The sequence below is a fragment of the Octodon degus genome, unplaced genomic scaffold (assembly GCF_000260255.1).
Source record: "Octodon degus isolate 3935 unplaced genomic scaffold, OctDeg1.0 scaffold00123, whole genome shotgun sequence".
Classification (NCBI taxonomy): Eukaryota; Metazoa; Chordata; class Mammalia; order Rodentia; family Octodontidae; genus Octodon; species Octodon degus.
In genome coordinates, this window is record NW_004524699.1 from 1,312,480 (window position 1) to 1,337,048 (window position 24,569).

A 24,569-nucleotide genomic window follows, 5' to 3' on the forward strand; every position below is an offset into this window, starting at 1 on the left:
TCAGGAGCCTGGTGAAAGCCCAACGGAAACATCACCCTAAGGGCCAACCTGCGCCAGGCGTGGTGGTGCACACCTGTAATCCTACCACTCGGGAAGCTGAGGCAGGAGGACTGCCGAAAGTTCAAGACCTGCCTGGGCTGCACGGTGACCTCAAGGCCAGCCTGAGCTGCACAGTGAGACACATCTCAAAGAGATAAAAAATCTAGGGGCCGGGGGAGACACGACACTCACCTGTTTTTTTTTTCTGGCCATGCTACTGCTGCGCTGCGGGGCTGACCGTCAACTCGGGTTAATGAATTAGATCGATGCCGCTGATCTGCAGTGCGGAGGAATTATGACATTCAGTACCACTGGAAATGTTTTCAGCAAACAAACATCTTCCCAGGAAATGCTCGTGACGCATACACCAAAACTACTCAAGGCAAGCAGAAAACCACGCCAATCCCACTGAGTCTTGGTAACTCACGTTGGGTATCAACCACCCAACCCAGGGAGGGCAGGAACCTAATCCTAGGGAACCTCAGTGCGGAAGCTCCTGCTTTGATTCCCGCAGCAATCCTGCCTACGCGGGATTTATCAGACTTGGGGGGTCATGTAAGATGGTAAACTCGAGGTGCACAGCGCACATGAGGGCTCACGAGCCCATTCGTAACTGGCCTCCGGACAGCAGAGCTAGGTCGCTCACTCTGGGAAGTCTTGTGATAAGGACGGGAGGGAGGAGACTCACCGGGCGTCTCCTCGGCTTGCGCTGCTTTCTGCTGCTTCTGCCTCAGCGGCAGTAAAGGATGGGACGGACTAAACGCGGAAGTTCCTTTCCCACTAAATGGAAAACAATTAGAGAGAAAATCACCAATGATAAAACTTCAATTTCAAAGGCAAATGCAAATGGCCCAACAGGGACAATCCAGACTCCCCTCTCCGCTGTGAGCAGCTTGGCAGGTTTCCTGGGAAATACTGCTCTGGAAGCGAGCGACAAGGCTGCCAGGAACTCTGAACTTGCAGCAAACCCAAGCGGCACACAGGGAGCAAGACTCTGGTCAGTGTGCAACCCAACCAGCTTCCCATCTCAACAGCCACGAAGCTCAGGTTAAAGGGAAGCCAGAGCAGAAACAGGAAGAGACTGAAGAGTGTGGCTGCCCGCACTGCACACCGCTGGCTTGGGGAGAGTCGGGGGCTCGGCAGCGGCGAAGACTGCCTCGGCCACCCCGAGGGGCAGGCACAGCAGGCGCTGCAGAGGCACGCGTGTGAGGACACACGCTCCTGCTGGAGGCACGGGCACATCGGGAGGAGGGCTGCCAGGCCCGCAGCGCAGGGGCACTCTGGCTGCCACACTCCCGGGAGCCTGGCAAGGCTAAGCACAAAGGTGTGGCAGGTAGGGGACTGCGGGACACAAGCACATGGGTTGCAGCTGCTAGGCACGGGCCTAAGGAGGCAGACGCAAGGGTCACCGGGGCAGACAAGAGAGAGACGCTGTCACCACAGCCAGGGTCTACTTCAAGGCTTGCCTGAGCTGCAGTGAGACCTGTCTCAAAGACCAAAAGGGGGAAAGCAGGGGGAGACAAGAGCAAGAGATGGGGTGCTGGAGTGAGCAACGAGGGGAGAGGGAAAGAGAGGTCACAGAGGCTGAGAGCTGTGTGCCCCAGAGGGCAGGGTTCAGGGAACCCCGGCCTGGAGGCAGCGCCCTTAAATCCCAGACACAATGGCCACTCGGCAGGTGGGCACCTTCCCACAGCACACTGCTAGGTGGAGAGCAGGGCGGCATGGGTGCGTGGCACCAGGCCCATGGAAAGCTCCCACACTGCTGCCGCTGGTTTAACCACCCAGGGGCACAGCCTGGAGAGAGGACGCCCAGCACCTGCACGGGGTGCCACGAGGCTATACACTCTGCCTGGGAGCTGCCATCCCACCCGTGCCCACAGGCTCTGAGCTACAGCTCTCCTCTCTGTACCAGGCCCCCCTGCTGGACCTCACCCCCACCCAGAATGTGCCACGTCCCTCCCTCGGCAGGCAGGCCAACAAATGGCTTCTCGGGTCTGAGGACCTCTCCGCCTTGTTGAACCTTCCAAAGACGCAGACACTGAAGGATGCGAGGTCCTTCCCCCCAGCTGTCCCATACACCATGCAGCTTAGCCACTGGCTCAGAACTGCCCGAGTCCAGCTCTAACCCTAAGCCCCACTACACTCTCTCCACACTTCCAAAGGCCTTTCCAGGTCCTAGGTGTGCTCTGGGTGGGACCCCCATGCCCCCCGCCCCCAGCACCAGGCTCCCACCGAGTCCAGAGGCTGTTGCACCCATCTACACCATGCTGTGCTAGCCAGGCCAGGCCCGGGAGAAGGACTCCAGTGTCCAGAAAGCAGAGGGCGGCCGTTTCTCGCCAGAACCACGTGAACTGTCACTGCAGTTAAGGAAGCAGACTGACCCGGGTCACGAGGCGGGCAGTTTACGACGCTTAAAATGCAAGAGTTTTTCATTCCTTACATTCTACTAGACCATATTTCAAACTGATTTTAAACTCTTATTTCAATGTTTCTACTCTTTAGACTACTTTTAAACCACATACTTTACTGTAAAAGGAGAATGAAGAAATGTTTTCTGTGCACAGTGCTGGCCTGGGCCCACGTCCTGGAGGAGTCTGCATCAGCAGGCGCAGCAGGCCCCACCAGGACAGCCCGCCGGCGGCCTGGGCACTTGCCTGTGTACTCCTGAGAGGGAGCACGGCACTGCCTCAGCCACTGTGAAGACGAAACCAAACGCCTGTCCAGGCGGAGAGACACTCACAGACACTCAGGCTCCTCGGGGTGCAGGTGGTAGCGGAGCCCGCCCTCGGTCGGCAGCGAGGTGGGCGGGAGGTCGGCTGGGCTCATCACAGCAGGGCTGCCCAGGAAGCTGCGCTTGGTGGCATTGGAGATCGGCACAGGGGGCCGGCTGCTCCTCTGCTGTAACACTGCTTTAGCTGCAGAAGTAACGATTTCACAGAAGCCAGCATGAAATGCAAAGCCCACGCCTGCCTTGAGACAGGGCCCCTGAATGCAGACGAGGCAGATGACCACTCGCTGCGTAGCTCAGGCTGGCCTTGAGCTCACAGGCTCGCTTCTGCCTCTGCCTCCCGAGGCTAAGGTTACAGACATGAGCCACTATACCTACACCTGGCTAAACCTGCATCTTTTATAAACACAAAAGGAACTTGACATTTACCTGAAACCAAACACCACCAGAACACTGGTGCCAAATTTAACAAATACGCTGTATGTCAGATTTGACTTTCTGGGTGGTTTTTTGAGCTAGGGTCTTGCTATGCAGTTCAGGTGGGCAATCCTCCTGCCTCAACCTCCTAACTGCTGGGATTTCAGGTGTGCACCACTATACTGGCGAGTGTTACTGTTAAAACGCTACACAGACTAGAAGAAGAACAGTGGACAGACGTGGGCCTGGCGGCCACTCTAACCCCCACACAGTCCCGGACCCCCGGCGGCGGATCAGCCACTTACCGTCTTTCAGCTCCTGAACATCCCGAGGCTGAACAAAATCGGGCTTGACATTCTCAAACCACCAAAAGAGTTCAGCAATAAAGACCATGACATTGGGCTAAAAAAGAAATGAAAATCTAGATGAGGACGGAAGCACAGGCCATGCACAGCCCCACCCTAAGCGCAAGTGCCCCGGCCTCACCTTGAGCACTAAGGGGGCGTACAGCATGTCCTCCAGCGTGAGGTAGAAGCACTTGTTCAGGTGCTCGCTGGCGAACTCTCTCAGGAGCCGGATGTTGTACAGGCTGTCTGCCGTGGACGGTGCCTCCTTCAGGCATATGTCTGACAGACAGGGAGGGGCAGAACTCAGAGGAATGACGTCAGGAGATTTAAAACTATCTCAAGGAAAAGGCCAAGACAACTCCAAGATCTGAGTCTGGCAGCTGACACTGAAACACTCTAACAGATTCCTAATTTGAGACAGGCTTCTAACCTGAAAGGTGGCCCTGACCTCTTCACCCCAGAGCCCTGCTGCACAGGGGTAGTGACCGGATTCCCCTTGGCAACCAGAGCCTCTCACAAGGCCCTGTCCATGCTGGGAGAAGCCAAGTTCAGGGTCCAGGAAGGTCACCAATCCCAAAGCCAAGACTCCGCACAGTGCAAGCCTCCTCCACGAAGCTGCAGGAACACCTGCTGTTCCCTGGGGCAGGACAATCTAACTCTAGGACATCAGGCTCACCACGTGGAAGCACCACAGGCCCACCGATAGGGACTTCTAAGGAGAAGCCAGGTCATACGATGGCCACCTGTATCAGGTATGACGAGCCAGTCCTATCTATCCAAGAGGCTTGTGACCCAACACATGGGTCCCCTGCACAGCGCCTTTTTTCAGGGCTCTATGTGTAATTCCCCACTCCACTGAAGCAGAATCTTCCTCACCCATTGGGCAGCTGGCACTGGCCACCTGACCCACGGGGACAGTGGGGGAAAAGAGCTGACTGACGGCAGAGGGACACTCTACCACCCGCAAGCCTCACAAATGCAAGGCCGAGGCAGCTGGCGGCAGCTCAGACAGAAGCTAGACGCCCGAAGCCGCAGGGAGATCGGCTTGAAGGACGAGAGCTGCTACCGCAAGCGAGCTGGGGAGAGGCCACGGGAGCCTGGGGACCTGCAGGGTCCCTGAGCGCCCTGTGTACCTAAATCAGCTCTGGGCAGTGTGACAGAGCGAGAGCTCGGCCTGGGCTTGCACTTAGTTGCGCGAATTTTACACTGACATCGATTTCTGTGAAAACAACAGTTACTTGACTGGCAATAAACTTACAGGATATTCCGAAAAATTACATTTAGGATACTGACTCAGCATCTGAGAACGTTAAATCTTGGCCCGAGCACTATAGAAAGATGTGCTTTTCCCACACAATTTTAAACCTGTTTTCATGTTTTTCTCCCTTCTCTTCACTGACTTCATTCTGGAATTCTTTATAGTCCTCCCTCTGTTACAAACAGGACAGGACATGTGTGAGGAGCTCATGAGGTGTGGAACACTGGACCAGGTCAAAGCAGGTCACCAACAGGCCTAGAACCTCCTACTGGGAGGATCGGAGGGAACGTCCATGTCCAAGTCTTGCCTTCTGACACTTCACATAGGAACTGGCAGCCTGTAGGAGCAGGGAGAGCTCTCCACTGGCTTCCCTCCTGAGGCCGTGTCAGGGAGCAGCCCCCCTCACCAGGGGCGGGGCAGCCCCCGTGCTGTCCCGGGCCAGTCTGCACCACGCACACCGCCAGGCCCCTGACCTTGGCATACGGCGCCCCAGACCGGCCCGCCCACGTGAAGGCGTCTCCAGACTGGCGAGCCCCTGACTTCGCGGCGGCTGGGTCCCAGGCTCTCCTCTCTCCTGGGCCCAGCGGGAATGCGCCTCGGCGGCTAATATCCAAATGACACTGGCACACGGATATTCTTCCTGGTTTTATCTGCTACCTATTAAATCTGTTGGTTTTTTATTTACTATATTCTTTACTTTTGCCCTCTTTTTGATCTTTCCAGAAAATTATTTTATTAATCTTTTAAAAGAACAAGCTTTTAGGCTGGGGAGATAGCTCAGGGGCTTAAGCACCTCCCTGACAAGTACAAAGTACTAAGTTCAATCCCTGGCACAAAACAAAAAACAAAAACAAAAAAGCTTTTGTTTTATATAGTCTGTCTTTAAAACTTGTATTTATTATCATACAATCAAATTCACTAAAAATTTTTAAGATTTTTGTATTAACAAAAGACATAAAGTCTTTAAAATGCCACCAGGATTTTTACTGAAAAACTGACGAAGGGGCCAGCAAGAGAGCTCAGTTGACTAAGCACCTGCTTAGACAAACACAGGGACTGGGGATTGATCCCCAGTACTGCATGCTGAGAAGGTGACAGAGTCCGCGCATGGTGGCGCTGGGGAGGCTGAAAACAAGAGGCTCACTGCAAAAGAGTCTGACCTGCGTAACGAGACCCTGTGCCAAACGCATTACAAGGGCCCGCCCCGTAGCTCAGTTGTTTAAGTGGCTGCTTCAACAAAACAGTCTGCCTCAGGTTGCTGTGGTTCGATCCCCACAACGCCAGCCAGCAAAACATGCCCTGAAGGCATTCTGTTCAAGCCAAAAAAAAAAAAAAAATCCTTCTGCCAAATACATTTAAAAAAAAAAAAAAAAGCTTAAGAAGTAGCCACTGTCTACCTAAGCCCACTAGCCCTTGGCCAAGACTCACATCTCCTCTGAACACTGTCCCTGTGCCCACCCTGCCAGCACCAAGTGACAATCATGCTGCCAAGCAGCAGGTGGTGGCTACCGCATCACACAGCATTTGGGTGGCTGGACCCAGAGGATGTCCCTGGGCTACCTGAGCCACACCTCTCCCTGTACCTCTGCTGTGTCTCAGACCTCGTACTTGTCTGGTGGCCAATGAGCTGGGCCTACCTGCCCTTCCTGAGCCAGGGGGCTTGGTCCCTGAATACTGGGGCCTTTGGAGCAGATGTGAGCCTCTCTCCCGCCCCTGGGCGGGAATGCACCAGGCTAAAGCCTCCCTGCGCAGTGGGGTGCACTCAGCTGCCCCCGTGTCATCCCGTTCCTGTGCCCTCGGCCTGCTTCAGCAATCACACTGACCACCCAGGGCCCTTCAGGGTGGTCTCTTGCCTCCCGGGGGCATTCCTCTACACTTTCTGGTGTTGCCTCAGTTTCCTCTGTTCTTCCCTCCTCCACTCATCTCTGGGTTTTCTTCTTCCTCCTCCTCACCCTGGTTCCAAGGTTCCTTCAACTCCAATTAACCTAGCTCTTTAGAGAATTCTGACATTTCAGGGACTGAGCGCTCCCTCCCCGGAGCTCCCTGGATTCTGACTCTCTACCCCCTTGTGGCGCTGCTTCTCCTATGTTGCCGCTGTGGCCTGGGGCTCATTCAGGCCAGGAATTGCTGGCCACCCACACCCCATTAAGAGGCGGGGAGGCATGAGTTTTTCTGCGGGTGACAGGGAAAGCCTCAGTGGTCTGGTCTTCTCCCTGAGCCCAGTTTCTGCTGAGGAGACTCCTGACCCTCTCTGCATCCAGCTCCGGCTCCAGGGGGCCTCCTGGAGCTGGGCAAGAGCTGAGGCTCCTTGGGGTGGGCGAACCACACAGAGCAGCTTTCACCAAAGCCCCTCATCAGGGCGTCACCTCAAGCCTGCCTGTCCCTGACCCCACAGCTTGCCTGGCTCAGTTTCCCCAAGTGTAGGCCCCCAGCTCCTGCAGCCAGATCCAAGAGGATGCTACCACCAGAAAGGAGATGCAGGGGTGCAGACAGAAGAGGCACCAAGCCCGAGGCACTATCACTGACGTCTTCCTGCCAGCTCCATCCGGGCTTTGGGGCCTACATCCCCGACAGACACTTGTGCTCTTCCACCAGGTCAGGAGGGGCCTGGATGCTCTATCAGAACTCCTGCAGGGCCATGAGGATCCCCAGCCCCAGAGCACTCACACTAGCCCTCCCCTGGAGCCTCGGCCTCCCTGCCACTACATCCTGCTGGCCCCAGAGAGGCGGGCACCCCAGAGCCCCTGCACTTTCCCAGTCGCAGCTCCTGATGCACAGCTCTGAGGCCCGATGGACTTGCAGGCTATAGCCTGTTGGGCCTCAAGGTACCCACAGGTCCTCCCTCGGGCTCTCCTCCAGGCCTCTCTTGGCAGCTGAGGCTACCCATCCTTCCAGTGCAGCTCTGTGAGTACCATGCTACTCTCCTGCACCTCAGCTACCCAGAAGGCTGAGGAGGGATGAACCCTTGCGGCCCAGGTGTGTGTAGTCAGCTTGGACCAGACAGGGAGGCACTGGGCATACAGCCCAGTGTCTGTGAGCTATCTGCCTTTAAGAAGGTACACACTGCCCGACCCCTCTGTCCCTGAGCAGGCTGAGCTGCGATGCCTGTGCAGGCTGCTCTAGACGCAAGGGTGCTCAGCAGCACCTGGGCAGATGCGGCCTGGGCTCTGCCCTGCCCCGCTGCAGACTATGCCAGTGCCAAGCACACACAGCTTCGGGAGTGCTCTGCGGCACTCGCGGTACTGATGAGCCTTGCTCCCCGGCGGAGTTCCAACTGGTCAGCCACAGGGAGGATACGTAAGAGCCACCCACTCCGAGGCACACGACAGGCAAGCCCCACACGCTCTGACACATTCCCCGGACACAGCTGCTGTGCTGTGTCTCCCTCAGACAAGGCGCAGCCGCCCTAGGTGTGTAGCCCTGCGGGGCTGCCCGCACACTGCACGCGCCTGGAGCCTCCGAGGCGCAGCAGGCGTCCACTCACCATCCAGCCTCATCTGCTCGGGGCAGTAGTAGTGCACTACTGCCAAGAGAGCGGCACCATCGCTGCCGCCACGCATCAAGTCCTCCAATAGTGGAAAGTAGGGCGACTGCCTAGCGGAAAGGTGCTCTCGCCGATAGCGGACCTGCAGTTGATAAAAGGAAAACGGTCTCTGCACGTGCACTTGCACCAGTGTGTGCTGCGGCCACACTGCAGGAGCACCACATGGGTAGGCCCGAGACTCGGAGAGAACTTGTGGCGGCCTGGCACGCTCGGCCTGCCTGGCACCACTCTGCCCAGAACCCTCGTTAAGACCAGAGACCTGGGCACCGGCCATACTGAGCGGCAGCTGACACTGGAGAAGACACACGGGAACGAGGCAGAGCACACAGCTACGCTACCAGAGCCAACACGCTACAAACTAGCGAGAAACAAGTTAAACGAGCTTCGGGCTTCGGGCTTCAGGAGTAGCTCTCAGCTCTTGCACGCGTGGTCAGCTCACCGTGGCTGTTAAGGAGAACACAGTCCAGGTGCAGAATCTGAGCACTCTGAGAGCAGGTGAGACTACTTTCTCGGGGCACAACCCCAGCGTGCTAGGAAGCGCAGAGATGCGCTCAGGACGCAGCCACTGGGCTGTGGCCCCAGGTCTCCACGCAGAGGACGCCGGGGGCCTCAGCCCTGCTCTGGCAGCGGTATGAGTGGATGGAGTACAGCGGCTGGGCCAGCCGCCTCAGCCTGCAGCCCCCCACCCCCCCACTTTGCACCAGCTCACCCCACATGGCTTCCACACGTGGCTCTTCCTGCCAGCCACAGCTCCTGTAGGGAGACTACAGGAAGAGCCCAGCTGCTCTGAGCCAAAAGAAGCCTGAGTTTCTGGTTCTGCAGGTAAGCAAGTTCCTAGGCCAGAATTGCCAGCTGATGTCCAGGGCCACAAAGTACAAAGCAGTCACGTTCAGCAGAGGACACTTCTAACGCTGTCTTTACAAATTCCACAACAGGGTCTGTTTTGCGTGAACACGTTGTTCCAAGCCTCGTTTTAACTTGTTTCTCGGATCCCAGGACACATGCTCCCACAGTAACCCGCCTCATACTGTACCACACGTGCAAGGTCCACGGGATCCAGCATGCAATGTACCACAGCATGCGCCAGGCCAGGCTTCCACGGACAGCAGACATGGGGGCGAGCAGAGTCATGCATGAAGCAAATGGTCTCTCGCTTAAAGATGGATGATGAGGGCCGGTCGGGCTGCAGGCGGAGCTACAGGGCCAGGGCGCTCGCTCGCACGCCTGCCCCACACAGCTGCCCCGGTCACTGGCTGTGGGGTGCCAAGGTAAAACCTCTGCCCACCACCTTTATCGGACTCATCCTGGCCAGGTGGTGAGGACCACTGTGGCAGGGCACTCACCCATTCTCTGCGAAGGAACATTCGCTTGATTTTTGGTTTTTTGGTTTTTTCTTTTACATTCGTTTGTTTTGTTTTTGTTTTCTGAGACACTTTTGCTGTGTAGCCCAAGCTGGCCTTGAACTCACACAGAACTTCCTGCCTCAGCCTCCCGAATGCTGGGATTATACTGTGCCAGATGATACGGGGACAATTTTCTGTCTTCATCACATTAATCTCCTATACAACTGAATTTGTGAGCCCTGGCCTTAATCACACTTGGGACTCAAGAGCCAGACATCTGTGGCAACCATGAGACAGCCCGCCCACTAACGCACGCTGAGAAACACAGTGGCCTGGCGCAGAGGAGCCCTGTGCAGCCCACAGCCATAGGCTCCTCAGGGAGGGGTCCTGAGGGCAATCCAGTCCCAGTCAGGGAGCCAGCACGCACAGGCTGCAGAGGGACACAAACAGAACCATTTGCACACGGACTCGCGTCCACAAGGTCATGCGCAAAGGCACCACTGGGCACCAAGCATTTTCTGTGGGCACAGGGTGACACAGAAACTCGCTCTGTCCAGAATGGGCCGCCAGGTGAGATGCAGCCAGAACTGTCTGCAAGCTAAGGCAGAAGCCCTGAGCCTGTGACGGCCTGCCAACCACGCTCAGCCCCTGCCTGGGAGCAGCACATGCCAGGGAGGAGGGGCACAGGAGGAGGGTGTGGGCCCTGGGGACACGAGCAAGAGCCCTTTCCACAGTCCCCCCCACCCTCACCACGGAGCCACCTTCCCAACTGGACACCAGCCTTGGGACACCAGGGGACAGCAAGGCAAACGCCACCGCTAGGCAGGGAACACCAGAAAGGCCAAGCTTCAGGAGCAGCCTGGGCCGCTATGAAGGAGACTGTCAGCTGGGCTGTGCTGGTCACATGGAGGGGTCACTGTGAGCAGACACAAGCAGGAGGAGGCTGGGCAGGTACAACGAGGAGCCCTGCAGCGCCACACCCAGCCCCATCCAGCCTGGCCGGGCGCTCATGCACTCGGTCCTAGGGAAGCCGTGACCTCAGTCCCCGGGGGACACTGAACAAACAACAAAAGAAAAACAGTTCTGGGTGCGAGCAACTTCAATGGCAGCGCGTGATGGCGACAGGATGGCTCAGCAGATGGCAGCTGTGGCGGGGTCACTTACGGGCACTAACTTCCAATACCACTTGGAGGGAGACTGCTCAGGAAGCAGAAAGGAAGTGGAGAGGAGGGTCAGCAGCAGGTCTACGGGGACATCGTGACACGCTCACACGCCAGAGGTGGGGACAGCACCCCACAGGCAAAGGCGTTTAGGCACCTGAGACCTCCCCACACCACAGTACCAGGATAGTCAAGGGCAAGGTGACATACCCCTTTCTCAACTCTGTCCTTTGCAAGAGCAAAGAACGCCTCAGGACTAGGCAAGGGTTAGGGTTGGGCCAGGGCCGGAGCCAGGGCCAGGCGAGCAGCAGTCCACCCCACGAAGGAGGGCAAGGCAGTACCCACGCACATGCACGTACCACCTCCAGTCAGGGGCAATGCCTCGGAGCCACAGGGGAGGCTCTGGGCTGCAGACAGGAGCCAGCTGGTGCAGTGCTGGGAGGGAGAGGAGCTGGGGGGGAATGGGGGACCACTCTCCACAGCCAGTGAGACTGTGTGACAGCTAGGCCGTGTCCTGTACGCACGTGCTTGGCAAAAGAGAAAGTGACACCAGGGAAAGAAACTAAAGCCCGGAACGTGTGGCACATCAACAGCACACAAGTTTCCCACCCGAATCCCCACATGGGGCGTCCCCATTGTCCGCTGCTCCGCTGCACCCCAAGGCCTCCGCAGGGATGAGCCAGGGCACCCCAGGCACCAGGGGTCCTCAGGCATTAACTGTGGGAGCCTGCTTCCAGGCGCCCACTGCCGAGCCCTCCCAGCATACCCTCACCCGCCTACAGTCCAACAGCCAGATCCCGCTAAGGGCAGGCGAGGCCACCACAGCCCTGGGCTGGCTTCACGGGGTCAGGAAGGAGACCAGGACACAAGGCACAGGTGCAGCCCTAGGAGCCAGCACTAGTCATCCCAAGAACTAAACCTGCCATTTACCTTTTGATGAGCTGGGCTCTCCAGTACCTGCTGCTTTAACTTGGCTTCCTTCTCCGTTATCTCTCTCATCTTAAGATTTACCTACGGTAGAAGAGAAACACACTAAGAAGGCAGCTGCTCTCCCAAGCTGGCCAACACCTCAGGTGGCGCCTACAGTCCCCACAGCACAAACTGCAGCTCTGGCCTGGAGTGGACCGAGGGAGCCAGGCACGCGCCAGAGACGCAGCACAGAGGCTGAGGCACCGCAAGTCTGACCTTCCTGGATGCTTGCAAGACCCTGTCTCAAATGAATGAACGAAGAGGGCTAGGGGAGGCAGCCCTCCCTAGCTGAGGAGTGCTGCGTTCAACCCCCAGCAGTGAAAATAAGAATTTATAATTTGATTTTAAACTGAAAAAAACATAAAGAAAAAATCAATACTGGTAAACATAAAAATCAATGAATTAGAAAACACGAAGAAAGTTAAATCCACAACTGAGTGTTAAAAGTGTGATTAAAAATCACATAACAAGCAGGCCCTGGGGGGCAGGCCTAGTCTCGGCGCTCAGGGCAGCTGAGGAGGGGCAGCTCGCGTCTGGGGCTAGGACAACGCAGGCAGCTCCGGGAAGGCCTGGACCACATAGTGACAGCCTGTCTCAAAAAACAGAAACAAGCCAGAAAGTCAAATAAAACACAAAACAAAACTAGATGATGCGGTCATAATTTCTGAGGAAAAGTAAAACCACTAAAAAGTACCACATAGAAGAACGTCCTTTTACTTACACTAGAAGTTCCTTTCCGGTTGTTGACAGAAAGACCATTCTAAGGTGACGTACTACACACGACTGAAATAATCAAGGAGACTAAACACTTACCACTCTCTCACCATGTGCTGTCTGCCACACATGACCCAGAAAACGCAAAAGCTGGAAATCCACAGCAGAAAGACAAGGAGCAGCGACAGCAAGACGGGAGCGCTGGCGGCTGAGTGCCAGGGACAGGCCCGCCACCCGCACTCCGACGGGGAGACAGTCACGCCGCAGACGAGCGCCGGCCCAGGGGCAGCAAGCGCGGCCAGCGCCGCCCCGCGGCTCCTTGGGACACGCTGTCCACCAGGGCTCCGGAGCCAGTGCAGAATCCCCACACGCGGGCTGGCGGCAGAGCCAGGGCTCCACCAGAAGAGCCGAAGCTCACGAAGAACCCTAAAAGCACGCGTGAGCCCAGCATGCAAAGGAAGACGACACGGGTGGAACTGTGGTGCCTCCAGCCTGCCCAGAGGGCAAGGGGACGCCAGGGGCTCGGAGACACCTCGAGGGACGGCCCCAGCTCAGCGCTCTGCCCTCCCCACGTGCACCGCTCCACATCACTGTGGAGCACATGCGCAGGCTCCTGAGTCCTGGAGGGGCTGGGACACTCAGCCTTTTGGCAAGGGCCTTCATGTCCTGCGGAGCACGTGGAACGCACTAGGACAGCTCCTGTGCACCCATGTGGGGAGGTGATGCAGGGACACCCACGGGGCCTCTGGGCCACACAGCGCCAGACCTGCACACCTGAGAGGCACTGTCTCCCACGAGCAAGTGCGGCACTACAAGCAGAGCTGAGTGTGTGGGGCACTGAGAACAACCCCAAGAACTTGTTTCTAGTGACAACAGGAATCTCAGGCAAAATTAACATTTTGGAAAACTTGTCTCCATCAGCAAAAGCCAGAGGGCTCCTAGTACAGAAAGACTCCTCTGCTGAGGTCAGTGGTGAGCTACCACGTGGCACTGCACGCTGTCACGGAAGTCTGAGATCCGGGGACCTGGACACTCAGCAAAGCCATCCTCTAAAAGACCAATGCATGACATTATGAAACTATGGGCACTAAAGTCCCAGGAAGAAGGCAAGAAAGGAGGGTTTTAATAAAGCAGAAAGTATGGCTGGGCATGGTGGCTACGCCTGTAATCCCAGCACTGGAGAGGCTGAGGCAGGAGGACCATTGTGAGTTCCAGACCAGCCTGGTACGAAGTAAGCTCAAGGCCAGCCTGAACTGCATAGTGAGACCCTATCTCAAAAAGACCAAAAAAAAAAAAAAAAAAAAAAAAAAAAAAAAAACCCCTTTGATATTACAGTAACTCTTAAGAATATAAATCAGTCATGAAGCCAAAAAAATTAAGTATTTTGAGCTATTTTTAAAAAGCCAGGAACAACCCGCTTGGGCCTATTCCTGTCCCTCTCTTAGACAGGAGCTTTCTTTCCCTCAATAAATATACTCTGCTCATAAAAAATAAATAAAAAATATAAATATTAAAAAAAAAAGCTAAGGCTGGCCATGAGGCTAATCCTAGCGCTCATGAGGCTGAGGCAGGGGGATCACTGCAAGTCTGAGACCAGCCTGGGCTACAGAGTAAGTTCAAGGCTACCCTAAACGACATACAGAAACCCTGTATCAAGCATAAAAAAAAGAGGAAAATCCTAAAGACTTCTATTCTTGATTTTTAACTACCTTAAAAGATAATAGCTAAAAGCTAAAATAATAAAACCAAATGAAAGGTGACAGCTGCCAGAACCAGGGAGATGCAGGGTGCAGCGCGACCAGGCCCAGGAGGCCCAGACGGCCCGAGCTGCAGCCCTGCCAGTGAGCGACGGAACAGGGTTCTAAAGACACTCAGCCCCAGTGAGTGGGCGCAGAGGAGAGCCACGAGATGCGGGCGGAAAGCAGACTGGGTATAACCTGGCATGTCACAGGCCAAGCGCTCTCAACACAGGCAACTCATTTTACATGGACAGACGAGAGGCTAAAAGTAACAGTTGAAAAGGAAGGAACGTGTCTTCATTAGAAAGCCCTACAGAAGCCGCTCGCAAGATTTCTAGGGCGGGAGAATCACTGGTGACTAAGGGGAAGCTCGCCGGAGCAGCAGAGCCCCCGAAGACTACTCCGAACCCCAGATAAGCAAACCCAACAGAATGGAGCCACGAAGCGAACACAGCCAAAGCTGCTGACCCCAGTGTCTCTCCTCCTCAGAGCACCTGGCTGACAGGGACAGGAGGTGGAGGACTGCGAGGCTGTGGTGACCACAGCCGCCACCCACGGCCACTAGGACTGACGGTCAGAGACACAGTGTGAGTCTCACACACACACGGCGCACCTTTTCTAGCCACAGAATCAACTAGAAACGAAACACCTAGAGGCATCTGGAACTTTCTTCCAAATATTCAAAATTAGACAAGCACCCCCGGGCGCAATGGCAAGCGTACAGTGCTACCTGGGAAGCTAGACAGGAGTTCAGAGACCTTGCCTCAAAAAGTAAACCTCCAACGGAAGCGTTCCAGACGACCCAGTGACACACAAGAGCCTACAGGAGCAGCCGAGGACACCTTGGGGTGCGAATGCAGCACACAGCCGAGGACACCTTGGGGTGCGAATGCAGCACACAGCCCACAACGATGCGCAGGCCGGGGCACGGCTCGGCGGTCCAGAGCTTCCCGCAAGGCCCTGGGCTAGTCCCTGGCGTGGCGATGAGGGTGCAGGTGTGAAACAGCGAAAGCAGGGGAGAGAGGTTAGCAGCTCTAACTGGTTTCAGTTCTTGGTTGTTTGAGACACAGTCTTGCTATGCAGTTCAGGCTGGCCTTCATCTCACTGTGTAGCCCAGGGGGGCCTCGAACTCACAATGATCCTCCTGCCTCAGCCTCCAGTTCAGCAGAGTGTAGGGGAGGGGAGGAAAAGAACAAAGGTGTAATCTGTGCAGCACCAAGTCCCCACGATGATGGCCACCATTATGTACCGCACAAACAGACTCTAGAAACCGCAGTACCAGGCCGGTGGTAGTGCACACCTGTAATCCCAGCACTCAGGAGGCTGAGGCAGGGTCGCTGTGAGCTCAAGGCCAGCCTGGACTGCACAGCAAGACCCTGTCTCAAAAAACAAAATTAAAATTCATGTGGTCATGTAGATAACGAGACAGGAAAATAACCCATCTGGGGACACCCCCACCCCGCCCACCAGATGATGATGGGCTCTGACCATGATTTTAGCCTTGGATTACAACAGCTCCTGCGCCTCAAGGCGCCTTCCTCCGCCTGTCACCTGATTCCCCACTGGCCTGTTAATTTGAGTAAGTGCCTTTGTTCTGCAGCTTCACCTGCATCTCTTTTCCTGCCACAGACTCTTAAAAAGCTCTGTAATCTGTCCCCATGGCTCAGAATTTGGAGTTTTACCTCCTCTGAGCTGGCTGGACCTCTCCGCTTCTCCCAAGTGCAGTTTGTGCTTCCCATGCCACTAAAAAGTCTAAAGTGGTATGATACTTGGCTTGCTACAGCCAATAAGATGTAGTAGCTAAGTAATAGCTTCTTAGCAAAAAGGGTTGCAGTTCATCCAGATTAGTATTACCAGGTTATAGTTCGCATAAGCCAGTTTACCTGACAATGGCAGGAGACTAGTTACACCAATCAAAGGACAAACATCCCTGAGAGGACACACAGAAGTGGCTCAACAAATGCTCAACAAACCTGCCCCCAAAATGTCTAGGGTCAGGATGGGGCAATCGCTGCCCTGTGCACAGAGGTGCACGCGCCACGCCTGCCCCTGCACGGAGCCACACGCTGCTGCAAGGAGGCAGAGGCCTGTCCTGCCCTGCCTGGGCAGGCAGAGACTTCTCAGATGGGGATGCCAGAGCCAGGACGCAGAATCTCAGCAGCACGACTTCTACTACGAAACCAGAAAGCAGACGAGATGGGGAAGATGCTCCCCACACAGACCTTGCACTCTTCATTCCCAATATCCACATACGACTTGGCAACGTCAAGAAAACCTTACGAAAATCTGGGTAAAATACCTGAACATGCACCCAGAAGCACAATGTGTTTAAAATATTGTGCACCTCTGTGGTCCCGGCCACTTGGGTAGATGACACAGGAAGGTTATGGCCACTTAACGCCAGGAGCCAACCTGGGCCACATAGACAATTAAACACTATAGAAGGAGGAAGAAGCCAGAATCAACACATGAGGAAAGTGGAGACCACCTGCACACGCGGCAGGCACGGGCTCCCGGGCGGGAACCCGGGCCAGTGATGAGCAGCCCTTCAGAAAGGACAGCCGACGGCGCCCTCAGAGCACCAACGCTGCCATTAAACCCCGATGCTGAAGCACGTCACCTGTCGTTAACATATTGTGTCTTAAAAGAAATATAACACGAGTGCCGTAGGTTTGTCACCAATGGCCTAGGATAGTGATCTGGAAACACATAAGCAACCCGACCAAAGAGGAAACGAAGGCACCTCCCGCCCTGAGCCACAGTAAGACGGTGAGGAAGGGCTGAGACAGCCCGACTTCAACCTCGTCGGTGACGAAGCTGCTCACCTTCAAACTGGCAAGTGGTTTGGTTGTTTTTGCAAGTGTTTTTAAACAATATCCAGTTGCTGGGAAAACACAGAAAAGATATGCACACACTGTAAGGTGAGAAGAACGGCACCACCTTCACGGCCAGACCCGGTAAAACACAAGCAAACAATCGGCAAAAATCAACTATTTTCTTTCTTTTTCTTTTTTCCTGTGGTGCCAGGGACTGAGCTCAGGACCTTGCCCCTGCCAAGTGGCACTTCCTCCGCTCAGCCATCTCCGCTGCTCCCCAGGCGGAAGTCACGGCAGAAGCAAGCTGCGGTTCCGGGCAGGCACTCCCAGCACCTCGCCGGCCAGCCTGGCTTCTGCAGGCCGCGCCTCCTCGGTGAGCTCCAGCTGTGTACCTCGCCTGCGTGCTACACGCAGGCAAATTCGCTGCAGGGGCAGCAAACGCCACCTGCCTTTACAGACACCAAGCGGCAGGCAGTTTATACACCGTCTTGTCACTCATACGCAGTGGCTAAGTTCTCTATCGTCACCACACTATTTCTCTTGTAACAGGGGGAACTACCAGGAGCCGTGACAGAGTGCTGAAGTCCATGTTCTGCCCCAGGACGCTCCTGCCAGGGACGCAGAAAGCCCGCTCAGGGTCGCTCAGAGTGTCCGTGAAAACGTGTCTCAGTCCTGAGGCCAGCAGGGGCGTGTACCTGAGGCCTCGCGCTGAGCTGCATCTCCAGCCCCACTTCCTGAATTTTTTATTTTGAGGGTAAGCTGCCCAAGCTGGGCTCAAACTTGCAGTCCTCCTGCCTCAACCTCCCAGTGTTGGGATCACAAATGTGTCCCGCTATGCCAGGCTCAAAAGAGCCATTTTTAAGCCAAACCCCTTCAGGTGCGCACACCCGGCGGCACCCAGGTCTGCCCGGGACCCAGAGCTCTCTGCTGAGGCCTAGCCAGGTTTTCCGCCTTTGTAGGCTCTCAGGGGTGAATGGTGTCCATTCCTCAAACCCTCTACTTCAAGAGCAGACCAGCGTCTGAGTGGAAGTCCAGGTCCAAGCCTTCCCTCGACAGACAGACACCCCCATCACAGCAGGGGCTGCGGGAGCCATGGGCCTGACTGGCACTTGCCTGCACAATGTCCCCAGGGGGCACGCGTCTTTCTCAAGCTCGCTGAGAAAGCTTTACCTGGGGCCTCATGCTCTTGTCTCCGAAGCCCAACGCTCATTTTGAACACAGTTTTGCAGACAAGGGTGCTCATTACCCAAGAGCTGTGTTAAGCTTTGCTCCCAAATAATTACATGGCATACACTGGCGCACTGTGCAGACTACACTACGCTTCCACGTGTAAAAGGAGAAAGTGGTGTTTAGGAAAATTCTTCTAAAAGGGAATGCACCTACTGCACACGGGGGCTGAAGAAGAAAAATTCGCTGTTTGCTGTCATCATGTCTGCACTGCAACTCAAGTCTACTTCCTCTTGCCCCACACTTCTTCGTTGTTGTTGATACAGGGTCTCACTGCGCAGCTTGGACTCATAGCGATTCTCTGGTCTCAGCTGCCCCCGCTCTGGGATTATAGGCATGCACCACCACACCCAGCACACCCAGGGTTCTGGGGCTGGCACAGCATGAGATACCAGGGACCAAACTCGGGTGATTCTGCTGCCAAGCTATCACCCAGCCCTCGACTCGCTCTGGACACCCAGGATGTGTACGGCTTTCCCACTGTGGGCCCAGGACCAAGCAGCAGGTCCAGAGCGAGGGACAAGGAGCACACTGCTGGGGGCCAGGGGCACCCACCTTGTTGATCCAGAACACCATGGCATCCTCGAGGTCATAGGGCAGCTCTTTCGAGGCGCTGAACGTGGAGAAGCGCTTAACGCTGGCCACCACCTTCTCGATGCTGATCATTTCCACCGTGTAGGCCATCATCAGGGCGTCCACCATGGCCATGTGGGCACTCTGGGGGCAGGGACACAACTGGCACCGCACAGCTCCTCTACCCAGGGGGCCCCAGGGAAAGGGTCCCACCCAGACTTGCTCCTCTCTCGCTGCCCCACACATCCCCTCGCTTCCTCGGCCTCAAGAAGGGCCGGAAGCGCAGGATGCAGAGCCACAGGGCCAGCATGGAGTGGAACTTGGCTCCCTCACCTCCCCACTCCAGCAGCCCAGCCACACCCCTGGGAGCAGGGACACCTCCACAGGAGAGCTGCCCTCGGGCCCTCTCTTCTAAGCAAGGGACTTCACCACACCCTCTACCCTCAAACCACTGAGCACAAGAGCCTGTGAAGAGCACTGCTGCTCAGAGCCTTGAGCAGGACATGCAGCAGCAGGAGCAGCCAGGCTTTAGACACGGAGGGAAGGGCCAACAGATTCAGGCGGGAAAATGCCCACATTTACACTTGCAGCCTTCCCACACAATGGGCTCGATCACTGAGTCACAGAACCACAGGGGCTGATGTGGCACGTAACCATCCAGTGCCGAGCCACGACCTCGGCATTACAGCATTCACAGAGAAAGAGCGCAACAGAAGCAGCTCCTGCTTGAAGTCTGCAAGGGTCATGTGCTGAGGCAGGAGCATGCTGCCTCGCCGGACACTCACCATCTTTATGGGGGCCTGGCCAAGGTCAGTGTCAGTCACTGGGGTGTCATCACTCTCCATCACGTAGATGCCCTTCTGGGACAGGGCCTGGATGACCGACTGGTGTCCCTGTAAGGCAGCTGCCTGGTCCCCTTTGAGGATGAGGCTGCAGACGCGGCAGTAGAGCTCACTGGAGAGGAGCAGCTTGATGACGGGCGGCTTGATGTGCTCCTGCTCATACTGGTCAGTGTAGAAGGGGTCTCGGAGATCTTCAGGGATGTTGTCTAGGACAGGAGAGAGCACCTGTGAGCGAAGCACAGGCACACGGACGTCCGGGCCCAGGACAGACAAGGGCAGCCTCTCGGCAGCCCTGGCAAAGCTGCGACCCACAAACTGGACCACTGCCAGGTGTGAAGATCTGGGACACTGCAGCGACAGACGCCAGTGTGTCATACTCACAACTGCAGCTCGCCCAAAGACCCAGACTTGGTGACGGGGGGCAGAGAAAATGGGGTGCAGTCGTCACCACCTCACGCCCTGAGGAGGCATCGGCATGGCCTTCTAGCCTCAGGATGGAGGGCACAGCTGGACCAAACAGCCAGTCTTTACCACAGCAGCAGCCCGGCTGGTGCCGCTGCAACCTCAGGGGCAGCAGGACAGCAGCCATCGCCTTTCCTTCTGCTCTGGCCAAGCAGCAGTCACCTCTACACAAAACCCATTCCCTTCATCCAGTCGGGATGAGGAAGAGTTCCCCATGTCACAGGCAGGGAGGCAGGAGCCATGCTTAAGGCTTGAGAAGAGCCCAACTGCATCCACACAACCTGCTCTTGCGCTGCCTGACACTCCAGGCATGTACACACGCACACACAGCACCACCCAGACGTGCAGGCAAGTGCACTACATCGCTCCAGCCCCTTGAGCCTCCCCACTGTGCCCTTCACAGGAATCTGCAAGACAAGTCCTGCAGGAAGCTCCTACCCAGCACCCAGCTGGCCACACGCTCTGCCGGGACTGTAGCACCCCAGTGCCTTCTGGAACTGCCCAAACCTCCAGATGTGTCTAGAAAGTCACCACCTCCGGGAAGGGGGCTGAGGAAAGCCCACATACAACCAGCCCAGAAGCAGCCAGGGACACTGGCGCTGTTTACGCCACCTGGACACCCACATCCTCCAGCACCTACCAGGTCCAGGGTGCGTGGCCACTGAGCAGAGCAGCGGCACTTCAGCCCCTCAGCAGCACACCCTCTCTGCTCCTTTCCTCCTCCCAGTGCTATTTTTTGAGCCTGAATCTAACTGTGGGTGTGTGGACCCGCCCCTGCCCCGCATTCCTCACACCTCCTTGGGTTCCTTTCTGAACAGCGAGGCCAGCGTCCACACATGCTGTGGTTCTGAATCACCGTGCTGCACCTCTCATCTGGTCACCATGGCAACCCTGCAGGAGCCGCAGCCTTCCCAGGCTCGATGGTGTCACTAGGCTGAACCCCACAGTCCTGAGCACACGGGGTAGCTGCCTACCCTGAAATTACCGCAGTTTTGAATGGGACCAAAGCAACAGCAGAAGGCAGCAGCTCAGCGAGCAGCATAAGCTCAGGCCTCTGCCTTCTGCAATGACATGAGGGCAGGAGCCACCTCACATGCGGGAGCCACAGTAGCCAGAGACAGACGGCACCACACAGAGCGAGTCCGACTAAACAGGTGGAAGTCAGGGACGGGCATGGGGCCAAGAGTCCCGTGACCCAGCCAAGGCCTAAGAAGCTCTCGTGGCCACCACGAAGAGGATGTGCTTGCAGCAGCAGCCCAGTGGCTCCAGGTCACAGCAACCACCGCCTTCCTCCACTCTCCTTTGGCAACACCGCTGCCTGGGTCGCTCTTTTCCAAAGACAGCAAGGGACACATCCTACTTCCCACCCCAGGGGACCCCATTCCACCTAATGACTTGGAAGGCTCCAGATGTGCAGCAATCACCAAGTGCACACTCTGGCCCTGGCCCTGGCCCTTCCAGGAGCCACCCGTGATCTTGCCATGTGACAAGTCCACGTGACATCCAGGACACCAAGCCCCACTGGCTGGCCCAGGTCACTCTCCACTCTTGCAGGGACAACTGGGAAGGCTCCACCCTAGGAGAGCTCCTTAAGACTGCACAGGGTCCTGCCTCTCTGGGTGCTGGCGGTGGGGGTTGAGACACAGGACAGGACGGGGACACAGGCTCAGCAAAGCTGGCCTTCAATGGAAGTGAGGAGGCCCCAGAGCAGCTGCTACAGCCGGAGGCCACAGGGTGAAGAGACACCCAGCGTGAGTGCTGGAGCTGACAGGAGGGAAGGCTTGACCTGGCAGGGCCTCTTAAACCCACCATCCGTCCAGCAGAAATGCTTCCCTGGGCTGGTGAGATGGCTCAGTGGTCTAAAGCACCCACTGAGAACAAGCTAAGCTAAGAACAGGGACCGCGGTTCAATCCCCCACCACCACATGCCAGCCAGCCCCGCCCCCTGGTGGGCTGAGCTGGCCACACACACACAAAATGAATAAATAAACTTTAAAAAAAAAAAAAAAGAAATGCTTCCCTGGGTCATTTCAACTCTGAATCCTGCGTGCACATGAGTCAGGGAAGCCACCCATGCTTCCGATTCACCACAGGAGCTCCGAGATCCAGGGTACAGGCCCAGGAGAGCTCTGCACCCAAGGTCCTCCGCACACTCCCTCCGCCTCAGCCACAGAAGCCAGCTTGCTCGGGGATGGGCCAGCCACACCCCTCACATCCACCAGGCCCTCAGATGTGGAGCGCAGGCACCAAGAACCTGATGTTTCCAATTTATCAGTCAACAGCTATTTTTAAGTCAGCTCTGTAAACGCCTGGAGTATCTTTCTGGTGACTTACTTTCCATTTCTTCTAAAACCCAATGAAGCAGAATTGTTCAACGACTACTGAGCACCTGGGTAAGCCAGGAAGAGTAGGAAGATAACAGAGAGGTGAGGTCTAAGAGCCGCAGCACTCAGGCCCAGGCTCCAACAAGGACAAAGACGCCAACACACCCCACCCACAGGGTGTGGGGGCACCACACAGACACAGGCCAGGGGTGGCCTAGCAACCTAAGCGTGACTCCGCATATCCACACAGGAGGGACAAACTCAGTGTCTCCCCGTTCCTTTAGCAAGTCCTCAGCCGAGCACCCACCGCCCTCGCTGCAGAGCTGTCTGGGTGATCAGGGTCAGGTGCTCTGCACGCATGTGGTGAGGACAGACAGGCCAGGCTGCTCAGGAGCAGAAGTTGGAGGGCAGGAAAACTCTGTGTGCTGCTTTGGGGCCAGGGAGATAGCTCAGCAGCGTAAGCACCCACCTGGCAAGCACAAAGTCCCAAGTTCAATCCCTGGTACCACAAAAAAAAAGAGAAAAAAAGAAATCACACTATCTGCTGCTGTTCTTGCTCAGAGTGGAGGGCAGGTCTGGACGCGGGTGGCGGTTCTGGGCTGAGGAGAGCGAGGGGCCTGGGAAGGAAGCAGAAGCGTCCGTCTCTCAGCCAGAGAAGTGTGAGCACTAACTACATGGAAAGACGCCCTGCTGGCCGAGACACGGTAGGAGCCAGCAGCCGGGAGCTGACAGGGAAGGAGCTGCCACGGGCAGGAGCTCAGCCGGGGCAGGCATCAGAGGAATGCCATCATCAGGAATCAGAGGCACAGGCCAAAGGGGTGGCACTTGGCACCTACCATATATGAACACAGTACCCACGGAGGAAGGACAGTGTTTGCCTGGCAAGCACAAGGTCCTGAGTTCAATCCCTGGTACTGGGGGAGGGGGGAGAGAAAGAAAGAAAACAGATAAATAAGACAATACCCCGGAGGCTGTCTCCCAGTCGGAGGGCAGAGGAGGCCTGCAGAGCAGACCGTGTCAGGTGGGCCCAGGAGAGAGGCCAAAGAGAGGAACTACAGTGGCTGGGCACGACCACGGCGCTGCACAGCTCAGAGGGAGGCAGGCCACCTCTCAGAGGGGCCACCCAGCAACACTGAAGAGACAGACTACGGGCTGAGGGCCAAACGCCACCTGGGCCGAGCAGTGGGAGAGTCCCGGGCCAGGAGGTGCAGCCATCGCAGGCCCCGGGGACGGGACACAGCACAAGGGCACTGGCCACACCTCTCCGGAAGCTCTTGCTCTGCTCTGCTGGCTGCATTTCGCCGGGGCACAACCTGCCGGAGCGGGAAAGGTGCTCTGAAGGGGGCAAGGGTGCGGACAAGCCTGGAGCCAATGTGGGGACTGCAGCCAACAGTGGACCCAGTTCCCGCTGTGCTCTTGCCTGGCCTCCAAACCTTAAACCCCACCGGGGAGCTTGGGACACGAGAGGCCTCCACCTGCCGGGCTGTGTGAGGACCAGACCACTCGCCCACACTGGGCCCCTGGAGCGGATGCAGCACAGCACGGTGACCACGCAGCGGGTCTCAGCATCCTCCTCATCCCTGGTGTCTCTCTTACACACTCAAGGCAGCAGCTGCCCTCAGCCACCCTGCGCCTGAGCAGGGCTGCGGTGGACGTGCCCACACTAGCCCCAGCTCCTCCCAGCAAGTGCCAGCCGCGCGCAGAGCCCCACGGCTCTTGTGCCAGGGGAGCGGGCTTGGTGCCATCAGCCCTGGAACACAATGGTACAGTGATGCTCAGGCAGGAGAAGGCAAGCAGAAGGGGCCTCCAAGAGGCAGCGGCTGGAGATCCTTTGACTCCAGACCACCACTACTGTACCCCAACGGAAAAAAAGCCAAGCTGCCCCCAAGCCAGGCCCGTGGCATGTGCCTGCAGGCCCCGGACCAGAAGCTGGGGCTGCAGCCCGTGGGGGCCATTTGCTTGGATGCCCAGGCCCGAGTCTGAGTCACAGAACCATGACAACAATAAAAGTAAAAGTGAAAAGTTGGCCCGGCCACAGCAGGGCCACACCCACGCACCGACAGGTAC

At 56.6% G+C, this 24,569-nt stretch overlaps 1 protein-coding gene across 1 annotated transcript in view; it reads right to left on the reverse strand.

The window, feature by feature from the left end:
- Camsap1 (calmodulin regulated spectrin associated protein 1) overlaps positions 1 to 23,799 on the reverse strand; it is a 36,196-nt gene extending 12,397 nt beyond the window's left edge. Inside the window, exons 1-12 of the mRNA XM_023700238.1 lie at positions 23,763 to 23,799; positions 20,819 to 20,857; positions 19,660 to 19,922; positions 18,857 to 19,018; positions 11,767 to 11,847; positions 10,841 to 10,873; positions 8,274 to 8,415; positions 3,671 to 3,810; positions 3,490 to 3,586; positions 2,780 to 2,954; positions 728 to 819; positions 232 to 316 (exon numbers count right to left, since the gene is read on the reverse strand). Coding sequence (XP_023556006.1) covers positions 232 to 316; positions 728 to 819; positions 2,780 to 2,954; positions 3,490 to 3,586; positions 3,671 to 3,810; positions 8,274 to 8,415; positions 10,841 to 10,873; positions 11,767 to 11,847; positions 18,857 to 19,018; positions 19,660 to 19,922; positions 20,819 to 20,857; positions 23,763 to 23,799 — 1,346 coding nt within the window. The remainder of the gene's footprint in view (positions 1 to 231; positions 317 to 727; positions 820 to 2,779; positions 2,955 to 3,489; positions 3,587 to 3,670; positions 3,811 to 8,273; positions 8,416 to 10,840; positions 10,874 to 11,766; positions 11,848 to 18,856; positions 19,019 to 19,659; positions 19,923 to 20,818; positions 20,858 to 23,762) is intronic.
- Positions 23,800 to 24,569: the final 770 nt, after the last annotated feature.